At 38.5% G+C, this 22,651-nt stretch overlaps 1 protein-coding gene across 4 annotated transcripts in view; it reads left to right on the forward strand.

The window, feature by feature from the left end:
* nav2b (neuron navigator 2b) overlaps window positions 1-22,651 on the forward strand; it is a 135,225-nt gene that overhangs the window by 71,874 nt on the left and 40,700 nt on the right. For all 4 annotated transcript variants that reach the window (XM_049483992.1, XM_022683836.2, XM_049483994.1 and 1 more), the window contains 3 exons: window positions 11,161-11,290; window positions 18,084-18,378; window positions 19,234-19,915. In XM_049483992.1, the coding sequence (XP_049339949.1) occupies window positions 11,161-11,290; window positions 18,084-18,378; window positions 19,234-19,915 (1,107 nt within the window). The remainder of the gene's footprint in view (window positions 1-11,160; window positions 11,291-18,083; window positions 18,379-19,233; window positions 19,916-22,651) is intronic.

The following is a 22,651-nucleotide window of genomic DNA, read 5'->3' on the forward strand; positions in this document are numbered from 1 at the left end:
TATTTTCTTTACATAGAGTCCCAAATTTCATTATGCATGGACCAATAGAAAAGCTTCAATACGAATACGACTGTCCAATAAGTAGATTTCCATCGAAAAAGCTATATGAGACAACAGTGATGCATATTTTATGTTGAATTTAGCTGAAATTGTTTATCGAAATGTGCATTAATATTACCATATCAATGTTTTTTTTCTCTATAGAATTTGTCCAATTATTTACTCTCTGGAAAAAAACATATATAATATTTAATATAAATTGTAACTAGAAAATCATTATAGCATTTTACTATACTGATCTAACAATATGAATTCAGTGTTTATAAATAATGGTCAAAGAGAAACAGAAAAGCTTTTTTTGTAAGACTGTCACTACTACAACTATATCTTATAAATAATAATAATAATAATAATGATAATAATAATGATAATAATAATAATAATAATAATAATAATAATAATAATAATAATAATAATACATTTGTATTAATAAAATTAAATTACTTGTTGCAGTCAAAGTTTTGACTCAATTAAATGTCTATTTTCTTTTGGGTATTTTAATTTAAACCACCTAGTTAATTCATGTATTATTATATGCTTTGCTGTAAATTATTGTAGAATAAACATTATCCATGTGTATATCATAAACATATATGTTTCATCATCTACTGATTATAGAACACTTATATTAATGAGATAATAGTAATTTCTGAAGTGTGAGCTGAGTTTGACCTGTTCTGAGGTCAGTTTCTGAGAAGTTCTCCTGGGGTCAACTTGTGTATTTTGCTGTCTTTATCTGAGTTAACTCTTCTCCCAGATCAGATTACTTCCTTACTCTCTCTCTCTCTCTCTCTCTCTCTCTCTCTCTCTGTCTCTCTCTCTCTCTCTCTCTCTCTCTCTCTTTCTCACACACACACACACACACACACACACACACACACACACACACACACACACACAAACTCTTTCCCTGACTTACTCAGGCCACACCCCTCAACCTGTGGTTGGTTCCTACTGGTGTGAGTGCAGTCAGTCTGTGAATGTGCATGTGTGTGTGTGTGGAGTGTGTGAGAGAGAGAGAGTGAGAGAGAGAGAGCTTGAGGGGAGGTTTGATCTCTCGCTCTCTTCTCTGTCTCTCATTGTTTTGAACTGAGAGAGGGAGAGAGAGAGAGAGAGCAGACACATGCAGAGAGGAGGAGAAGAGAAGAGAGGGAGGGGCAGCAGAAAGAGACAGTAATAGTTGGAAAGAAGAGAGAGGGAGAGACAGAGAGAGAGAGGGAGGGAGGTAGAGTGGCAGTCACCTCATGAAGCTCCCGGCCACCCAGCCCAGCTTCAGCGGCCGCTCGCAGGCTGCGTCCAGCCACAGGACTCACCGCCACGGCTCTTCAGAACAGTGAGGAGGAATTTTTTTTTTTCTCTTTGTTCAGATAAATGGAGACAGTTCACTCTGCCACGTGGGACTGTTTTGTGTGTGTGTGTGTGTGTGTGTGAGAGAGAGAGAGAGAAAGAGAGAGAGAGAAGTGTAAAGTTTACTCTGTTAAAAATATATTGTTCTGATTTTTAAATCTTTTTAACTCTGTGCATTGTTTTTTTTTTTTTTTTGTTACATTTAATATTACCAGAATTTGGCAGTGCAGATTTTGCATTGTAGAAAAAGAGCGAAAGAGAGATAGAAAAAGAGAGGGAGACAGAGAGAGAGAGGGACAGAGACAGTGCATGTGTGTGAAACAAGTGGTACTATATAGTCTTTCCTCTTTGAGCTTGTTTATTGTGTTGCACTATAAATAGTAATACTATAAATTCTTGCTATTGTATTCACTAGTATTTTACACTGTCTGTATGGAAATATTATAAGGTAAACATCATTTTAGTTTGGATTTTCAATAGCTTTATTATATATTTTTTGTATAATCCATTTTTCCATTTTTGCAAACATGCCTGCCTTACTTAAATGCAAGGTACTGTGTCTGAAAACTGTAACTGGGAAGTTACACTGCTTATTACTGGGCCAGTACCCTTGAGAATAAGTCAAAAGTGTCCTGTCATGCAAGTGGGGTGATAACTTGCTTATTACTTGAATGGTACCCTCACGTGTAACCCAACTGGGGTGGTTTACCCTTAAGAGTAACTCTTTCGGGCACCGAGTGGTCCAGCAGACTAAACGCTGCTATATGATTGGGAGGTTGCTGGTTCGAATCCTTGTCATGCAGCTTGCCATCAGCTGCCAGAGCCCTGGGAAAGCACAATTGGCTTTGCTCTTTCTGGGTGGGTAGATGGTGCTCTTTCTCCCTCATCACTCCTAGTGAGATGTCAGTCAGCACAAGGTTGTGCTGTGAGCTGATGTATCGGAACCGAGTCGCTGCACTTTCCTCCGAATGCTGTGCTGTGCTGTGATGCTACTCGGAAATGCTACATCAGCAGCAGTTGGAAAAGAGCCGGAGTCTGACTTCACATGTGTCGGAGGAGGCATGTGCTAGTTTTCACCCTCCTTGTGTTGTGGCATCACTGTACAAAGGTACCCTCTTGTAAAAAAAAACCCTTTATGTCACATTCTAAAGATTCTCAATGAGGTTAAGGTCTGGACTCTGTGGTGAACTCTCTTAATCCATGTGTGAAAATGATGATCTCATGCTCCCTGAATCACTCTTTCACAATTCCAGCACCATGAATCCTGACATTATCATCTTGGAATATGGTGTCATCAGGGAAGAAAAAATCCATTGATGGAATAACCTGGTCTATATTCAGTATATTCAGGTAGTCAGCTGACCTCATTCTTTTAGCACTTACTGCTGCTGAACCTAAACCTGCAGACCAACTGCAGCATCGACCCCACATCATTTACTTACTTAAATCCAGGTGGAGATTTCCCAGGTGTTTTTGGCCAGGCAGTGTACATTCCTGTACAAAGGGTAAACAGTACCTTCTCATGTAACTGGTGTAGAACCCTTAAGAGTAAGCCAAAGGTACCCTTTTTATGTAAGTGGGTTGGTTATTACTAACATAATTCCCTCAATAATATGCCAAGGACAATAATATACCTTCTCTTGTTAATGGAATATATCCCTGCCTAATATTGGCCAGTAATATCAAGAGTAAATTTTCTGTAAGCTTAATAACAAAATTATAAAGCTGAAGTCTTGAAGTCTGTTCTGTTTATAAAAACCTCTTTCTCTGTGATCTACAGATTTCTGAGCCATTTTAAAACAATATTCAGCTTAGTGCATCATCATATTGTGAAGTTATAGAGCAGTTGTGATATTTGAATCCGTTTTACATATTTTTGCAACCATATTGCTTTTATAACAATCAGAAAGGTTTTTTTTAATTAGGTCCTCTTATGCTCTGTATCTGTATAAATGAATGTTTAATGTAACTTTATGAAGCAGCTTCATTTTTATGCAACTAATAAACACCAGATGATATAGTTAAAGCTTTAGCACTCAGTTCTAAGCGGTCGGTTTGCTGTTTTCAGGGTTGTGTTGACGGGCTGACAGCGCAGTCCTTTGCACATGGGCTCGTCTTGGTTGACCGGTTTCCAGTCCGCTCCTCTCCTTGTGTCAGCAGTTGTCTGTCAGATGCTCCTGAATGCAGACGTTGTCATAAGTGTCTGCGCTGCTCATTCCCTGTTTTCTTAGCTTCGGATTTGTCTGCGCATCAGCAACTCGGCTGCATTCAGGAGCTGCAGATGTGCTCCTCTGTCAGAGCAGCTTGAGGTAAAAGTGCTCACTGGGCTAAAATCTGCCCGCTGCCACAGGTCCAGATGTGGACCTGATGTGCTGAGAAAGGGCCTTCATGGGTAGCTCTTTTGAGAACAGTGGCAGGGCTGCTGCAGTGAATGTGGGTACATCACATTTGCATACTAGTTAGTAGGGATGTAAGAAAATATTGATATTATTTTTATTTTTTTTAAGTACTTGTTTATTTTTTTTTAAACAGTATTATTTTTTAATTATAAGTTTACAGTATCAGTCAAAAATTTGGACACACCTTCTCATCCAATGTTTTTTTTTTTCCTTTTTTTCTCTTTTTTCCACATTGTAAATTAATACTGTTATCCAGTCTATGAAGGAACACATACGAAATCAAGAAGTTACTTAAAAGTGTTAAACAGTACAAAATACTGTGTGAAGCCTTTAGGTGGGCTCCTGTCTAGGGTGCTGTTAACTTTTCTGGGGGTTTCTGGGGTTTTCTGGGCTTTCTGGGGCTGGTAACTCTTGGTGTTCCTGTCCTAGGGGAAAGTCCTGATGAGAGCCAGTTTCATCATAACATTGTTGATGGTCTTTTCAACTGCACTTGAGGATATTTTAATTTTTTTGTATTACCATAAAAAAAATTGAATGAGGAGTTGTATCCAAATTTTTGACTGGTACTGTACATTTTTTAGAATTAATGTATTCCTCATAGACACCTGCTCATCCAGTGTTTCTTCTGAGATTAAGTTTTTTAATAGATGATATGAGCCTTTTCTGCAGTATCAGCCACTACTCTTTTGGAAATTAAGCATTTCTAGCAAATTTTGAATTGCATTTCACCAATACAGTCATGTACTGATATTTGATTATTGGTTCCACCACTCTATTCCATCCCAAAAGATTTGGATGGAGCTCCATAATTTCTGAAAATGCAGGACATAGTCCTGGGGAGCTTTATACTCCTTTAGCTGATGCTTGGTTTTGCACATATCTGTTTCTATGGGGGGCAGCCTTAACTTAAAGTCTAGAAGTGTGGAATTGGAACTCGAAGGTAACAGGTTTGATCCCCTGGACTGGCAGGTAGTGCAAGCTCTAAGATGCTTTTGATGTTTTTTTTTTTTTTTTTTGTGCTTGTATGTTCACTGCAAAATATGGGCCTAATGCCTTAATGTTTCAGGCTATTGATTATTAATTATTAGTTGGTGCATCCTAATGCAGCTGAAATCACTATATAAAAAAAACCTATACACAAACGTATAAACTCCAGATGAATGTACCATTTGGTGAATCTTGGCCCTGATTTAGGTTTAAACCCCAGTCTTCTCCATGGAGGTTAGTGGTGTTACCCACTATACTATCTATGTGAACCACTAGCTTTTTTCCAATAATAGTACTAATGATAAAAATAGTAATCTTGGCCAATAGTAATCTTGGTTTCCTGTCTGTTTTTATACTAAATACAGACAATTTTACAGAGTAAATAGTTCCTTCAGTTCCCTTTGAAGTCTATTCAGTGTGTGTTTATTCAGTGGTTGTTTGTTCAGTAGGTGTTTAAAGGCGATTCTCAATGAAACCAAAAGACAAAACAAAACAGGAGGTGAGAGATTTAACCCCTTAATGCTAAACTAATTGGCTACACCCAGAGAAAGCAGGCTGAGGCAGTATGGTCCAGTTTGGCTAGACCTTTAATAACGACACACCCCCTAATTTCCTGCCAGAGACCGCCCTCACACCCCCATCCCTTCAATACAAGGAATGATGTCAATCTTGTCTTCCTCCCAAAATGTGGTGTCTGTTTGTGAGTGTGTGTATGTGAGTGTGTGTGTGTGTGTGTGTGTTTCTCAATAGTGCTGCTCTGAGCACCTGTCTCCTCACTCACTGCCAGTTAATTAATTTCTGTGATTCATAATCTCATTGTGTGTCGTTCAGTGAGTGCTGTCTGTTTCTTTATTGTTGGACACCTGGCTGAAGGGATGGGAGGAGAATGGGGATGGGGCAAAGGTGTGTGTGTGTTTTTGAAAGAGAGAGAGAGAGAGAGAAAGAGAGAGAGAGAGAGATTATTAGTAACTGGTGAAATTTGTATACAGAATTGTGTGAATTTATAATGAATAGTCTCTCATCCCTCTCAGATCTCTGTCCTGACTTGTAATATCTCTTGATGTTTCTAAACCTAACTCTAGGTTCTCACATCTATAGCCAAATTCAAGTTATCACTGTTCTAAGAGTACTCAATGCGTTTCTCAATCCCTGTCCGGATGGGATTAGTTTTTCAGGGGGTCCTCATGGGGGGTCCTCTGTGATTTTATTCCCGTCCAGAATGACCAAATGACCAAATTACAGGCTGAATTATCTACTGTTTTTAGCTACTGAACTCTGTGGTCCCCCGATAATTTATTTCCCGTCCGGATGCACATCTCTGAGTTTCATCACCTCGTGTTTAATAGCTATAAATAGCTATTTGTCCACTGCAGTGCACCGTAATTACACTTTGGGTGCACATTTCCACGGAAATCCATGTTAAAAACACAACAGCGAGTGGAAATGGAGGAGCTACTGAACGCGATGTCACGTGACCGAGAAAGCAAAACAAAAAAACTCACTGGTCCTCCTGTTTTTTCAATTGCAGTCCAAATGCAAGCGTTTTATCACTGAGTAGAAGTGTGAAATATTTTTATATAACCCTGTTTTTTAATCACAGTTTTCATGCATCGTGGCATGTTTTCCTCCACCAGTCTTACACACTGCTTTTGGATAACTTTATTCCACTCAGTTCAAACAGTTCAACTTGGTTTGATGGCTTGTGATCATCCATCTTCCTCTTGATTATATTCCAGAGATTTTCAATTTGGTAAAACTCTCTTAACTGGTCTCTTATTATAGGTTTAATGTTTATAATAAGCATTATGTCTAGGTTTTATTATTCTGTTTGCACTTTTTATATACATAGTCACATGCGTTTTTAGTTGTAGCATTCCAGGAAATTCCCTCGTTTGAAAACTCATCTCTGCATGCAGAAGCTGAAAGAACTTCAAACAGAGTTTAATATATGCTCTCGCTCCACTGTTTTCGATGCATGCTTGAGGCTTGGTTGTTCTTGAGCACAGAGGGAATTTATGGGCTGTATTGGAAAGAGGGATAGAGAGAGAAGAGAAGAGAGAATTCTTGAAATGTGTGGAAAAGTACCACTCGCTGGCCCACCTTTGGCATCCTTGCCACCCACACCTTCCTTTCTCTCTGCAGTGAAAAGAAGGATTGTTCTGTTGGGGAGCTGAACTGCGCGGTGGAACGCTGTGGCCGGGAGAAAGAGGAGAAAAGGTGTAGGCTGGACATGCAACCACTGCCTTCTGTTTGGGAATGGTCATTTGAAGAAATACCAACTTCTAAATCTGTGTTGCAGCTGGTGTAGCAAACTTCAGCTGGAATTTAACACTGTGTTGGAATTCTTTTATCAAGAAAACAAAGCAGTGAACAACTAGTGTTGATTTACCAGATCCATATACATACTTTCCATAGTGTTGTCCCATTCTACTTGGCAGTATTCTGTTGTTAACTTATTGAATTTATTATTGAAAATCCTGATATTATTTTTTGAGCATATTGTGAACTTTTAGTGCAGTTTAACATCATCATATTATAAACATTATATTTAAATTATCTAGCAAATCTTAAATCAGCGAGTTAGAATTTGTCCATATGTCCGTATGTTGTGATATTTGATCAGCAACCAGCATTTTTTGTTTAAATTAAATTTTTTAAACTTTTGCACAATAGACAATAGACAAAATTTACAATATCAGCCAAAGAGTCAAATTTCTTTCATTAACTAAAACTGCAAAGTCATTCAGGTCAGAGAACTAAATCAAATGATATGTAGTGTTTTTGAGTTCTGTAGCGCCCCCTTAAGGCCAGTCTGGACCTAAAATTGCACACCTCATCATTCTTTTCTAGCAGCCGTCTAAAATTTATTTTGCTAAATTTTCAATCTAAATTCTAAAATTAGTCTTCATTGGATGTGCATTTTGGCAAAAATCCATGCGTTATCCACCATTTATTCCAGTGCTCCCTAATATGAAAATTTACAACAAATGACTCTCAAGATTTTGTACAATTATGTTTTTTGTTCTTGTTTTTTGTTGTTTTACACAGGTTAGTTTACATACAGCAGCCATATGCAATTTAGAAAAACTGTCATAAGCATTAACTTTTAGCATTATGTGCATTTTTTGTGCAAAAACCTTAAAACTATATTTTGCAAAAGAGATTTGCAAGAAACCTAAGTAGCCTAAGCTACATGATATAACATGAATAAATAAAGGAGCTAAACTTAATTTTCATGTGTTATTAAAATCAGCATTATTAATAGCTCTGCTTATATAATGACGAATCCCAATGTCCTTCTAAACTTAACTAATCACTAGTAAGAAACTTGGTTGAATGTTCAAATGTTCATGGGAAAATGGTATTTGGGAATTTTTAGTGGCTTAATGGAATTACACTTTAAACATGCTGCCTACTTACTGTTTAAAATTTGCTGTTGTACCATACTAGATCAAACAAAAGCTAAACACTTTGATAAATGATATAAATACTGTATATCGTGAAAGCTCTTCAAGTATTATGCCATGTGGCCCACCCCTAGTCCCATACTATCTCATTCTTTTCTTTCAACTTCCTCAATCTTTGTTTGTGTTAGCCGTCTGTAGCACCTGACAGCACATGCCATTTGATGGATAACTTCTCTCTCTCTCTTTCTCTCTCACCCACACACACACACAGAGGAAGAAAGGAAAGAAATAGCCCCTATGGGGGAGATCCTTCCTCACAGCTCATTAAAGCAGAAATCAGAAAGCAGACGTACCTCCCTGCTACCGTTAGCTTAGCTAAGCTAAGCTAAGCGTTATCATAGTTTTCCTTGACCGACAGAAAGCCAAGGGCGATTTTTCCAAGACACAATAAGAATGAACACTTCACAGACGTGATAGATTTGGGACTGGGCCTGAGGGCTTGTCAGTGTGTTGTTCTTTGAAAAGTGCTAATGTGTGAATGTGCACTTTGGTGACACCTCACTCTTGAGTTATGACTAAGGGCAAGGTTTGTTTGTTAATCCTTAGCCCTTATTAGCTCAAAGTCTCCACACGTTTTGCTTGACCGGCGGTGAGTAATGGGGAGGATTAGCAGCTAGCACAAGTGCTGACAGTAAGCTAGCCCCATCGTAGCTGGTTGCTTACACAAGCCAGGGCCAGACAGTGTGTTGATTAGCTGCTTCAGTGGGCAGATAACCTGCTTGGTCTTAGGAAGGCTGTGAGGCTAGTCTTTAACTATTACTCTTAGGAAGGAAGCAAATGGTGGCATTGTGTTGGTATGCAGAGATAATTGTTTAAAAATGAAAAGCATCCATTTTATTAAGTGTTTTAGGTTTAGGTATGTGGTTTTTGAGGTAAAAAAAAAATGCTCAGATGAGGTTTTACAAGCTTATTTACCCTTCTGGTGTGCGATTCCTGATAACAATAATGATATTAGCGATTTACTAACGACTTTAAGAACATTTTAACTTTCAGCTGAAAAAACTACCATTCGAAAACTGAACCACTGATTTTTTATAAATCTTCTCAAAAATATACCACAAAAGCATCATTACACACACATATATAAACATATAGATGACAGCTTTGGACATCTTCAAATTTTCTCAATTAGCTTTATGAGTTAGAGTCACCTGGAATTCAAGCTTTCAGTTAACAGCTGAAACTCGTCAAGAGTTCATTACTTGAATTGCTTGCCTCTTAAAGTGTTTGAGAGCATCAGTTGTAAAGTTGTGAAGAGGTAGAGTTACAGGTATACAGTGAATAGACCTATTTGAGTAATGTTTTAATAAATATTACGGCAAGAACTACTCAACTAAATAAAGGACATTTTCAAGAACTTTGAAAGTGTCCACAAGTGCTGTCGCAAAGACCATCAGAAATGTTATGATGAAACTGGCACTCATCAGGAGCGCCCCAGGAAAGGAAAACCAAGAGTTTCCTCTGTTGCACAGGATAAGTTTGTCAGAGTTAGCAGCCTCAGAAACCACAAATTAACAGCTCCTCTGGAATTTTTGAGGTCAAAATTGGATTGAGTTTTAAATAATATGTTATGTCAATGTTTTAATTCTAAATAATGTTCATTTGACACATAAATACACATTTTTCTTGTATGTCAAATTGTACTTTTAACAGCCTTAAAGCTAAGTCTGGCCTCTTCTCAGACATGCTTCTCTCTGTTGCAGCTACTTCTCTCTGAAGGTTCAAAGGTCGGTCATTCTGTTCTGCTTGTCTGTATAAATATAGCAGAAGCAGAAACAGCATCTATCCTTTGTGAGCAGAGCTATTGCCTCCGCTGTGCAGCCTAATGGGTTTCGACAGGCTGGACCTTGTGGTGAAGCAGGCCAGCAAAGCGGAGCAGGCTGAGAGAGAGAGCCAGTGAGCTAATTGAAAGTTTTGAGAAGTACGGAGACGTGTCTAATGTCGCAAGTATGAGGGGAATGCAAGCTTTTGTTTCCCTTTAGCAGAGTGAGGAGAGACCCTGGCATCATTATGTTCCCCATGCCTGTGGTTTTGCTCTTTGTTTTTATCAAACGGTTCATATTTTGCATTGTGATGAAATAACTGTAAAGTGTGGTTATGTACATAAGTGTGTGGAATATGCATATATGTATATATACACATGCAGTGCTGTACAGATGTTTGAACACATTTAGTAAAATCCAGTTTAAGGTAGAATAACAGTAGAATATACATAAGAAACTGCAGGTAAACATTACACAGTAAAAAGTAAAAATAATTTCTCATTCTTAAGAAAAAAAGTTATGAGCTAGATTGAAGAACTAAGCTTGGTTTCCAGATTTCTCCAGGGTGCCCCCACGCAGTGAGCGGATGTATTCAGTCTCATCACTAGCTCACCACAGTCATCATTAAAGCATCGTTAAAGCACCAGTTTTTAAGATTTTTTCCTTGAAACTAAAAGCGATAGGAAACAAAATATTATAATTAATGGTATCAGTGTCCTGGAAAGACCACCCCTTAAATGTCTAATATATGCATTCAAAAAACTGATTTTTCTCTAAGGATTTGCTGGATATACGTAGTTGTTTTCTACATTTTGGCATTCTTTTTTATAAATAAACAATATGGAAAAAACAGTATACCTTATTTTTTTGCACTATAAGGAACATTTTACATATTTTTAAAACATATTCTGGTTTGTTTAACACAAAATAATTCCACATGTATTCCTGTGTAGCTTTGATGTCTTCAGTAAAAAAAAAAAAAAAAACATAATAAAGCAAGTGAATGAGAAGAGGAGAGGTGTGTCCAAACTTTTGACTGGTATTGTTTGTACATGTACAGAACCCCACACGAATATGGAAAATGCAGAATGTTTTTTATAATAATTTATGTGATTTTTTTCTCTCTTTCTCTTTCAGCTGGGACGATAGCAGTTCAGTCAGCAGTGGGGTCAGCGACGCTCTGGACACAGATGAGCTCAACACCAGCTCATCTCTCAGCTCTTACATCAACACTCCCTCTGCTCCACGCAGGGACTTAGAGGAGCAGGTAATGGCAATAACAGACTGCCTCAACATTTGTATTATATCCTAAATAAACCTGAATATACATGGATTTATTGGGGTGGGTGATATTGCATTAGAGTAATATCACAGTATTTTTGGGTACTTTTGTTATAACAATGTTCTTGGCAATATGACAATTAAAGAAAAATATTTTAATTTCAAGAATGTAATATTAGACATTCAGTAGAAACAAAAAAGATCTGTTAACTTGTATATTTTTATTAGTGGTGTCAATGGTTTAAAAAAATATATCATAAGTTTTTAGAGTGAAAATTTGAATGTAAATACAATATTGAATGTAAGAAATGTAAAATGCAATTACAGCTCTGGAAAAAAAAGAGACCGCTTAAAAATTATAAGATTTTACCAAATAAAAAATCTGGAATGGAATATAATCAAGAGGAAGATGGATGATCACAACTATCAAACCAAGCTGAACTGCTTAATTTTTTTGCACCAGGAGTAAAGGCATAAAGTTATCCAAAAGCAGTGTGTAAGACTGGTGGAGGAGAACATGATGCCAAGGTGCATGAAAACTGTGATTAAAAACCCAGGGTTATTCCAACAAATATAGATTTCTGAACACTTCTGAAAACTTTATGAATATGAACTTGTTTTCTTGGTATTATTTAAGGTCATTTCTCTTTTTCTGCAAATAAATGCTCTAAATGACAATATTTTTATTTGGAATTTGGGAGAAATGTTGTCCGTAGCAAAATCAGAGAAACTGATTCAAAAACTGAAGTAGTCTCTTAATTTGTTTCCAGAGCTGTAGATGTTTGAACCTTATAAAGAGTTTAGTGCTGCTTACTTACTTAGTTCACACTCAGCTTGATCACCAAAAGTGCCCAAACACAACAAATAAAATATTTAAATAAAAAAAATATTTAAATAATAAAATAACATGTAATACATTTAATAAACATAATTACATTTAAATGTCCGCTGGGCCTTTAAAGGGCATTTAAATCCCATATTCAGCAGTTTCTACAACACACCGCAGATGTGGAATATTTGGGGGCTTTACTCACTCTTTTTCACTTTATTTACTTGGTCTTTTTTCCCCCCACCCTGTAAGAAAATCTGCTGCTTCTCACTTTTACAGTTCCTACAGTCGACTTTAACATAGCATTAGGTGATCATAGGAAAACAGTTGTTTTCCAGCCTGTAGTGCAATAAAATCTCTCTGTTCTCAGAATAATCTTTTTTAAACTCATTTAATTTGATCTGCACTGATCTGTTTGTGATTATAAACTCTCTGAACCTGGCTTTGATCTCTTCAGTGCTGTTCTATAAGGGGTTCTGTGAGGTTGTGGTGCTGCTCATTAGATTAAACGTTGGTGGGCGCTTATCAGAGGCTGGGTCTGCTCTGCCGCTCTGGTCTGCTGGTAGTGCTGGCTTTGAGAGTCTGAATCAGCAACTGACTCATACACCTCCATGTGAGCTCTGGTCTACTCAGCATAAGAGGGTTCAAATGTGTGTGCACAGCTTATTGTGCATTGAGGCAGTACTGTTATTTTCCCTTTTGTCCTATCTTTAAGTTATTTCAAATAATTACATTAAAATTAACATGAAACTCCTTTCTAAATTAATGAACATACGTGTACTTTTACTTTTACTAGGTGTTTACTAAAAGGCACAAGCTCATGTGGCACTGATTGCTTGGTGGATTGGATTTTTGAGCGCAAGGTTTTGGATATAATTCACCAATATGTTAAGCCTGCAAGCGTTCAGCTCTTAAAGGAGAAATCCAGTGTGATTTTTTTTTTTTTTTTCAAGAAGCACACCTCTGTTCACCCCCAGCATTTCTAAAATACAGCACTTTTAGCTGATGCTCCCAACAGGCTTACAATGCTAGTGATAGGGGCATTGCCTTACCCATACAAAGAAATCACTATGTTTCACCCATAGACTGTATATAGCTGGACAGAGCATCGTCTCTCAAAAGTGAAGCCACCACAGGTCGGGCGCCCCCTGCTGTTCGGTTGCAGAAAGCTGTGTAACTCCACCCATTCCCATAGCTTTCAATGGCAAAACAGACAACTTTCAATCACGTTTTTTTCTAATATACTGTAATTCTACCTCCTTTATTTAAATGCAGCAGCTAGTGTAACCTCTTCTTATGTTGTCAAATTTTTATATCCCCACAGAATTCGCTTTTTAAAACATTATTCAACTCTATTCAAAAAAGGTGTGGTTATTGTAAAAGGGCTGCTTATGGGCGGGACCAATAGCCGACCGTCAGCTCCGCTCCGCCCCGCTCTGCAGCCTGTGACCGCGAGGCAGCCCTCAGGGGCGGGTTTATTTAAATGAGTAGGCTGGTCTCCACAGTCTTTCTCCCTCCTCTGGTCTCTACTGCGCAGAATCGGGTGTCAGGATCGCCAACATGGCGGAAGATTTTGGCTTCATTTTCATTAAATGAATGGGAACGGCGACACGGCGTCCATCTTTTTTTACAGTCTCTGGTTTCACCATTAACAAGTTCAAAGTAGCTCCACACTTTATTGGTAGAATTCTGAGAACTTTAAAAGTGCACAGAACACTGTTTTATATGCACAGTACTTTCATGTAGTCCTCTAGACATCGCCATCTTGAAATGAAGTCACGATAAGTCGACTAAGAAACAGAAACAAATATGTACGAGAGCGGAACAGATTGCAATATTAGTTTCAGTGGAAATGCATGAATATTGTAGAGATATTTTCAACAACAGGTACATTTTTTTTTTTTTTTCAAAAATTACCCAACTTTTAAGTTCTCAGTTCCTTGGTTTCAATTTTTTTCTTAGTTTTCAGGGCCCTCAGAATTCTACCCATGAAGTGCGGAGCTACTTTGAGCTTGTTAAAGGTGTAAAAATAGTGATTTCTTTGCATGGGCAACACTATGCCCCAATTGCTAGCATTGTAAGCCTGTTGGGAGCATCATCTAAAAGCGCTGTATTTCAAAATGCTGGGAGAGAATGGAGGTGGGATATTTGACAAAAGTTTGTACTAGGGGTGGGCAATATTATATCGTATACAATATATCCTGACACAGAAATATCATGATATCAAAAAATCCATATCGTGATAATAGGGCTGTTCTGTCTTAAAAGTAGTCTATTATTTACTGTGAAGCTTTAGGTGTATTTATTGTATAATTGTTTTAGTTTGCAGTTTATATGCATGCACTAAATATTCTGCAATATTTTTTGCTGCATTATATTATTTTATGCTATATTATTTATTTTGCCACATTATGATTATACTGTTATACTATTATACTATATTCCTGAAATGAATTAATAATTTTAGTTTTCCTATATCGGCAAATATATCGTTATCGCAAAAATACCCTGAAATATCGTGATATTTTTTTAGAGCCCACCCCTAGTTTGTACTCGTTATAATGTTTTACTACACCCCGAGTCAATTTCACACCGGATTTCTCCTTTAAGCACTGCCCTCATGTCATACATATTTTCTATGTACTTCATCAACTATGTTATTTTATAGTTAACAAACAAATGTTTCCAAATAATCCACAGTAGTTTCTGCATTAATATAAATAACTGAATAATAAACCTTGAAAGCAAATGTTTACCTCTTTTGCTTCAAGAGTGCTGTAGCATTTCTGACCCCATCCGTCCAAATTTGGAGAGAACAGTAGAGAGAACAGTTTAGTTTAGTTTTAGACCAAATGCAAATATATAAAGTGATACAGTACATTTAGTAAATGACTTCAGCTACAGCTGAAAGTCATTTAATATTGGATCATTATGTAACATCTACAGCTCCTCCCACTCAGATTGTTTAATGTTTAATCCCATCTATAGATTAGAACTGTGAGGGTGGGGGGGGGGATTTCTCATTCTCTGACTCGTGGGAGACCATGGGGGATGTGGCTTTGATGGGATTTAAACTTATGATCTCCTGCCTCATCATAAACTCAAATCAAATAAACTGTAATCACATGAATCACAAAAACATGTGATTTATTCAGATCACAGAAGTAAACAGACACATCATATACAGTACTAGTCAAAGGTTTGGACACACCTCTTATCATTCAATGTGTTTTCTTTCCTTTTAATAATTTTTTACATTGTACATTTAATATTAAAGACTATATTAAAGCTATACAGGAACACATGCCATTGTTTTGTAATCAAAAAGTGTTAATCAAACCAGAATAGGTTTTATATACCGGTACCACATTTTGATGCTTTGAGGACAGATCTACACACTCTTGGTATTGTAATCTCAGTGTCTTCATGAGGGAGAGTCACCTGAAATAGTTTTCTCAGCATCTTGAAGGAGTTTCTGGAGGTGCTGAACAATAGTTGAAGCTCCAGCTCATTCCTAATCATTTTTGTGATTTTTGAGATTTTGTGGAGGACAAACACTTTTTTTTACAGTTTACTATGTGATTCCATATGTGTCCCTTAATTGTATTGTTGTCTTTAACATTAATCTACATTATTGTAGCAAATAAATTTAGTAAAGAAATAAAGTTAAACATCGAATGAGAAGGTGTATCCAAAATTTGACTGGTATTGTAGATATAGTATGCATATGTGGTTACAGAAATCTTCCTAATCATGGGTCATATTATGGCTGTGAAATCATAAATAGTGAATTCTGCACACCTGCAACTTCGCTGGAACTGCTTCTGTATTGCTACTGTATTGTGGCCTAGTTTTGTAGTTAAACAGTGGCAAGCCTGCATGTTAAGCGCACCAGTTAGCGACACGTGCCTGACTCGTAATCACTTGACCCGAATATGACACAAAGAACAGCAGTATTATCTTCAGCAACTGGTCTACATACGTATCTGTCTCTCTCTCTCGTAGTGTTTGACTACGATAAACCTCTGCCCCTCCCCTTTTTTCGTTAGCATGCAGCCATCTGTTAGCATATAACCCAGATGCTAAAGTGCTAATAATTCATAGCCTCTCCTCTCATAAAACAGAAAAGAGGCAGACGCCTCCATGTTTCATTTGTTTTGATATACCTGACAACACCAAGGGTCCAGATGTTGCTCTCTGTGCCAGAAAATGATTTAAAACTCAAACATTCGAATAAAATCACGAGCCAAAATACCTGAAGCACTTTCCAACTATCTGTCATATCTCACTTCCACTCGCCTAGCCCCTCTCTATCACTCTCCTCCTCCCTTCTACTCTTTCTCTCTTTCTTTTTCTCTTTCAGCCCCTCGCATTCCCTCGTTCCTCCCACTGAAGCAGAGTTTGAATTTATTATACGAGTCTTGAGATAACAGTGTTTCAGATTTGGCCTGATAACAACTGGAGGCCATTAAAATTCCTTCCCTGGCAACAATGTTTTATGAGTATTTTCAGTAGCAGTTGAACAATGGCCTGCTCTGAAGCTGGGGTGATGTAATCTTGGCTAGACCTGGAGAAGTGCTTGAATATAGCAGTTCTGTTTATTTGCGGAGCCATTTAAGGAGTTCGGGAGCTCCAGTTTTGCTTCGTATCATCTCAATCTGCAGTGGCAGTTAGTCTTGTTGCTATATATGGGTCACAAATGAGCCTTCGGTTCTAATATCCGAATGGAAACACTATAGGCCGTTTGCGAGGAGACTACCATGTCTACCATGGTCTATGAATCATATCTAATATATGCTGATGCAATGAATCAGGTGCTTACCTCTGGCCTGTAGAGATTTCAACCTTTGTCCTCTTGGCTGTTTGGGCGAGATGTTTTTCTACTGAGTTTTGGAGAACTCACTATGCGTTCACACTATGCGATTTTAGTCCAGTTTTTCAGTTACCGACAGTTTTTCGTTTATCGCCAGCAAAGACTCTTCGGGGGAAAAAGAAATCGGGGATCACTCTGTGCTCACATTATTACGTAGTGTGAATTACTGAACAACACTCACCGAGCCATTGCCGACTGATCTCCGACGGGTCGCAGACGCCCAGAAAATATTTAACACGTTTAATATCTGACCCAGTCAGCAACTGGGAGTCAGGAGCAGTGGCAACGTACTGCTAATGGAATCACAGAAAGAAAGGACCACAGGTTCTCCAAAACACATCAGGACATAAGTACGTATATTAGTATAAAATGATTAGACATTTAGATACTCCAATTTTGCTCAGTTGCTTCATATGGACCTATTCATTGCAAGTGTTTCTGTGTTTATTTCTGGTGTGTTTAGTATGGGTTCAAGTCCCTGTCTGGGTGAAGTTTCCATGTTCTCGCTGTGTCTTTGTGGATGACCTTAAGTGTCTTTAGTTCCTTCTCACAGTCTAAAAACTTGGAGATCATGTTAACTGGTTACTCTAAATTGCCTTGGAATTGGTTGCCCAGATATGAATTGGCGCTCTGTCCTGTTTCCGGTTGAGAGTACGCTGTGCACAATTGGCTGCCGCTTCTTTTTTCTGTGATAAACTTTTTGTTTGTTTTACAAATGTTTAACAACAAGGGAAGGGGTAGGGAAGAGGGAGCAGACAATAGCATACTATACATTTAAGACAGATATACAATATACAATTTCAAGATACAAATATTACTAAAGAACCATTAAATAAGAGCATATAAATCAAATAACTCATAACAAGAAGCTACAGACTCATAGACTCATGAATAGACTCATATAATTTCTCCTGGTTACTGATTGTTGAAAATTTAGCTTTTTTAATTTTAGCTGTAAGATGAATTCTGCTGCTGAAGGTTAAGTGTGCTTTTTAAAAAAGAGGATTAATAATAAAAACACAATCTATAACTAATTATGTTTGTAATTATATTTCTTACTCATGTTTCATCCTCCAGGTCCAGACGGACGCAGAGAAGCGGTCAATCGTGGAACGAAGCACTGTCTGGAGCACCGAAGATCTCAGGCGACCAGACGGCTGCTCGGAGCCTGGCATGAAAATGGACACCAAGTGGTGCAGTCCTACTAATTTCAGTGAGCAAGCAGAGTGTGCCATGACTGGCCACAAAAGCTCATCCATATCTCACACGGGCTCCTGGAGGCGGGGCATGAGTGCTCAGGTGGGCGTCACTTGTCCGCGGACGAAGGCTCCAACGCCTACGAACTGCAGCTCATTGAAGACTCACGGCAACGGTATGCATGCAAATAGCAGTCATGATCTCCAAGATTTCATAAGATGTTGTTATTTGGTTAAATTACATCACATTACTAAACTGATCTGGACTTATTGAGACACAGATCTGTGTGAACGCACACATTTGAAATCAGATCTGAATCACATTTTCAAATACATCAATAATGTTAGTTAATCAAGTTAAATGTATAAATCTATCACTTATTACTAACTTATTTTTACTTCTTGTAATTGTAATTTAATCTGTTTATTATCTATCTAAATCTATTGTAAATATATTTTTGCTTGTTTCAAGCTGTATTTTTTGACACAAAAAGTACAATAAGACACTTTCAGTTAATAAGGTCATTTAAAACCTGTAAAATTAACTTAGAAATGTGCCAATATTGCTTATAAAATTGCTATAATAACGGAAAAATTTGCAATATTAGAAATTTAGACAACATTTAAAAGGATTGCACTTGCTAAAGCAGGATGTTTGAAGCATTAGTAATGATCTGAATAGGTAATAGTGTGGAGTAACCACTGACTGAACTATATAAACTACACAAGGCTTAGACTGGATGTTTGTGGGACATCAGCTAGCATCGCATCTACTGTTAAGTATCTGTTTTTGCTCTGTTTGCAAGTTGTTGTTGGCAGAGATACTCATCAGATCAGATGCTGTGCTCTACATTGTCCAACGTGTGGCGGTCTGTATGCTTGTGTACAGTACATTTGTGGGTGTCAGTGAAGTGTGAGGCCTGTGGGTTAGGGCATGTCCTGACTGTGCTGGTGCTGCTGCACTCAGGACTGTGGAAACGGTGGGTATCTCATTTGACGGCTGATGTCTCTTGACGTTTATCTCCCTGCAGGCAAAACAGACGACGCCAAAGTGTCGGAGAGAGGGAGCTTCTCACCGAGACCCAATGGCCTCCCGCGATCCCCCTCTGAACGACAGATACCTACTGATGAAGGCAGGAAGCTGCCCTCCAGCTCCGGCTCCAGTGCCCGTGCTCCCACTAATACTTTTGGTTTTAAGAAAACCTCCAGTGGTACTGCCACAATAACTGCCAGTGGTGCTGTGATCACTTCTGGCTCTGCTACTTTGGGAAAACTTCCCAAGTCCTCTGGCTTCACTGGAATTCGTTTAATGGGACGTCAGAACAGCGTGGACGACGGATACCTTCCTCCCAGTGCTCGGACCACCCTCCAGTACAGGAGTCTCCCCAGGCCTAGCCGGACCAACAGCAGTTTGGGCACTGCCCGCCATACCAGTAGCAGACCAGCAGCAGCTGGAATGGACGCCAGTCTTATCAGTAAAGGTACCTCCACCCTGCCCAACCCAAAGAGCCGCGGCTCGGTTCGGTCCCCATCGGGCATCTCCAACCAGACAGATCGGGAGAAGGGGGTGCTCTCAGATGCGGAGAGTCTGGCATCAGGGCTGGGACATAATAAAGCCAGTGGCAGCAGTCAGTTGGGTGTGCCTGGACAGGGCCAGTCTGGTAGACAGACAGGAGGGAAGTACCCGGATATGTCTTCACCCACCTTGCGCAGGTGAGACTTTTTTATGCTTTTTATACTTTTTAAAGCAAATGTGTGCAAAAACTGGAACAAATCAATCTCAAAATAGATGCTCAGAAATAAAGGAGTAATTCATAGATTGACACCCCTGTATAGACCTGAGAATAGACTGGAATTAGGATTTATGTGGGATGTAATGAAATTATTAGCACCACAGTAGAACATACTACCCAAACAGGAGTATAAATCTTAAAGTATTACTTTAAAAGAAGCAGGCAACAGATCATACAGATCTTAAATTTCAACCGGAAGTGTTGTGGGCCTGATTAACTTTTGGGCGTAGTGGATAATTAGAGATAGTTTGTGATAGGAAGATTATGTACAATATTTTGTGTTTGTGTCAAACGTTATTGATCCGATCATAAACGGCCACAGCAACCTAGCTGTTAGGTGTCAGGCCTTCAGGTTTGGTTAATCGTTGCTGATTGGATCATAAACAACCATAGCAACTCAGGTATGAGGTGTTGAATCATCATGCTTGGGTTAAATGTTGCTGATCAGATCATAAACAGCCACAGCAAAGCTTGTATAGGCAATAGCCCTTATGTGTAAACCCAGATGATAGATACTGGATGTATCATCTTCCTGTATTAAGTTACTTAAAATTTTGTCTCGCGTCTGGACCGATCAAGAGCTCAGTCAGCGCTGAGCACTCAAAGCCCGAGGAAAATAGCAAAACACCAATAATCTGCATTTTATATAGACATTGAAATGGCTTTTTATAAGGAAAATAAGAAAGTTTTTTTCTGGGATTAAAAGTGTGAATTCAGCTGTAACTGGAAATATCTGCACTGCAGAACTGTGCTGCATTGAGGTGCACAGCTTTCCACATGTGTGTTTACAAGCACGTGCCCAACCATGTGAATTGAGCCCATGCGGTCACCTCGTGTTTACTCTTGCGACCCCCCTCTCGCGCTCCCCCTCCCTCTCGCGCTTCTCGCACAGGCAGCAGCAGCCTGTCATTTACACAGACACAGAGACAGCGCTGTGTATCTACTTCTCGAGATGACGATGCTTAAACAATATATCATGCAGCCCTAACTCCTAGTGTTGAGGGCATTGCTTATGATGGGGCGTTCATATGAATAGGGCCTTCCAGATTGGGCGAAACATGGGTTGATATTAGAAATGAATAGAGCAGCAGTCAAAAGTTTGGACACACATTCTCATTCACAGTATTTCTTTATTTTTATTTATTTTCCACATTATAAATTCATATGAAAACATGAACACAATTAAGGGACAAATATATGGAATTACGCAGATCTGTCCTCAAAGCTAAATGTGCTACTAAAGTATGAGACATATTATTTAAAATAATTGTATTCCTTTATAGCTTTAATGTCTATAATATTAATATTAAGTTACAGTGTGAAAAATAGAATAGAGGAATAGAAAAATAGAATAGAAAAAAAGAAAGAGTAGAGGTGTGTCCAAACTTGACTAGTATTTTAGTTATTATAGAGTGTCAATGCACCACAAAGTTCAACATACTTCTTTCTAATTCACACCCGATTCAGCTGCGTCCTCGGTCAGTGAGTTTACAAAAGCTTTAGAGCTTATGAAAACAGCTGAACAATCAACTGCTTTGCTGTTGCTCTTTAAGACTCCTGATTAAAACCATTCACCAGTTGGCGTTAGATGTTTCAGCTGATCCTGATGAAGCAGATCTTTCCAGAATGGATCAGTTAAAAAGCATAAAGCAGTTGGCAGTTACGTGAATCACGCCACAAGTTCTGCAGCATTCTGCTGAGGCGTTGGAGTGCGTTGAGGAGGAACCACATTTCTTGCTGAGTGGTTTGATGTCAGATCAGTTGCTCTGGTCCAAAGACTTGAAAGGGGTCTGAGATCACAGATGGGTGGAAGTTGATTCCCAGTGCTTCACTCTCACACAACCAGCCTTTTACAGATGGAAGCAGATGGAAGACTAAACAGATTCATTAACACCAGACAAAGCTGGATTTACACTGTGCGTTAATGGAACTGATTAACAGTTTGAGGCTGTGAGAACATTCTAGATCATGACTACCAAATTAAACCCTCCTGTTGTGTTCATTGCATGGTTTATGGTGGCAGTCAAAAAATCACAAATCAATATAGATCATCATATTCTATGTATAGCCTGTAAACCTTGTTGACGTATACATAAACGTGAATATCGTTGAAAAGTAACTTTATTTCAGTAATTCAGTTCAAAATGTGAAACTCATATACATATACTATATAGATGTATTACACACAGAGTGATCTATCTTAAGTGTTTATTTATTTTATTGTTGATAATTATGGTTTACAGCCAATATAATAGTATATAAGAATATTTTAAAAGACCAATTGGTATGTTTGGCAGTGTGGGCAGTGTGCCAAATCCTGCTGGAAAATGAAATCCGCATCTCCATAAAAGTTGTCAGCAGATTTGTCATCTGCTGGTGTTTTCCCGGAAAATCTTACAGCACTTCATGCATCCCTCTGCTGACGACTTTTATGGAGATGCAGATTTCATTTTCCAACAGGACTTTCTTGAAGAGCTCAGTCTTTACGGGTTTCTTAAAGGTAATGAGGGACACTCCTGATCAGTGAGCAGTAGGTAGTTTGTTCCACCATTGGGGAACTAGTTAGGAGAACAGTCTGGTTTGCTTTGTTTGAATGTTTGGCAAAGCTAGGCAATGTTCCCTGGAAGAGTACAGCGGTCAGGGGGGTGACATAAGC

This window comes from Astyanax mexicanus, chromosome 10, assembly GCF_023375975.1.
Source record: "Astyanax mexicanus isolate ESR-SI-001 chromosome 10, AstMex3_surface, whole genome shotgun sequence".
Lineage (NCBI taxonomy): Eukaryota > Metazoa > Chordata > Actinopteri > Characiformes > Acestrorhamphidae > Astyanax > Astyanax mexicanus.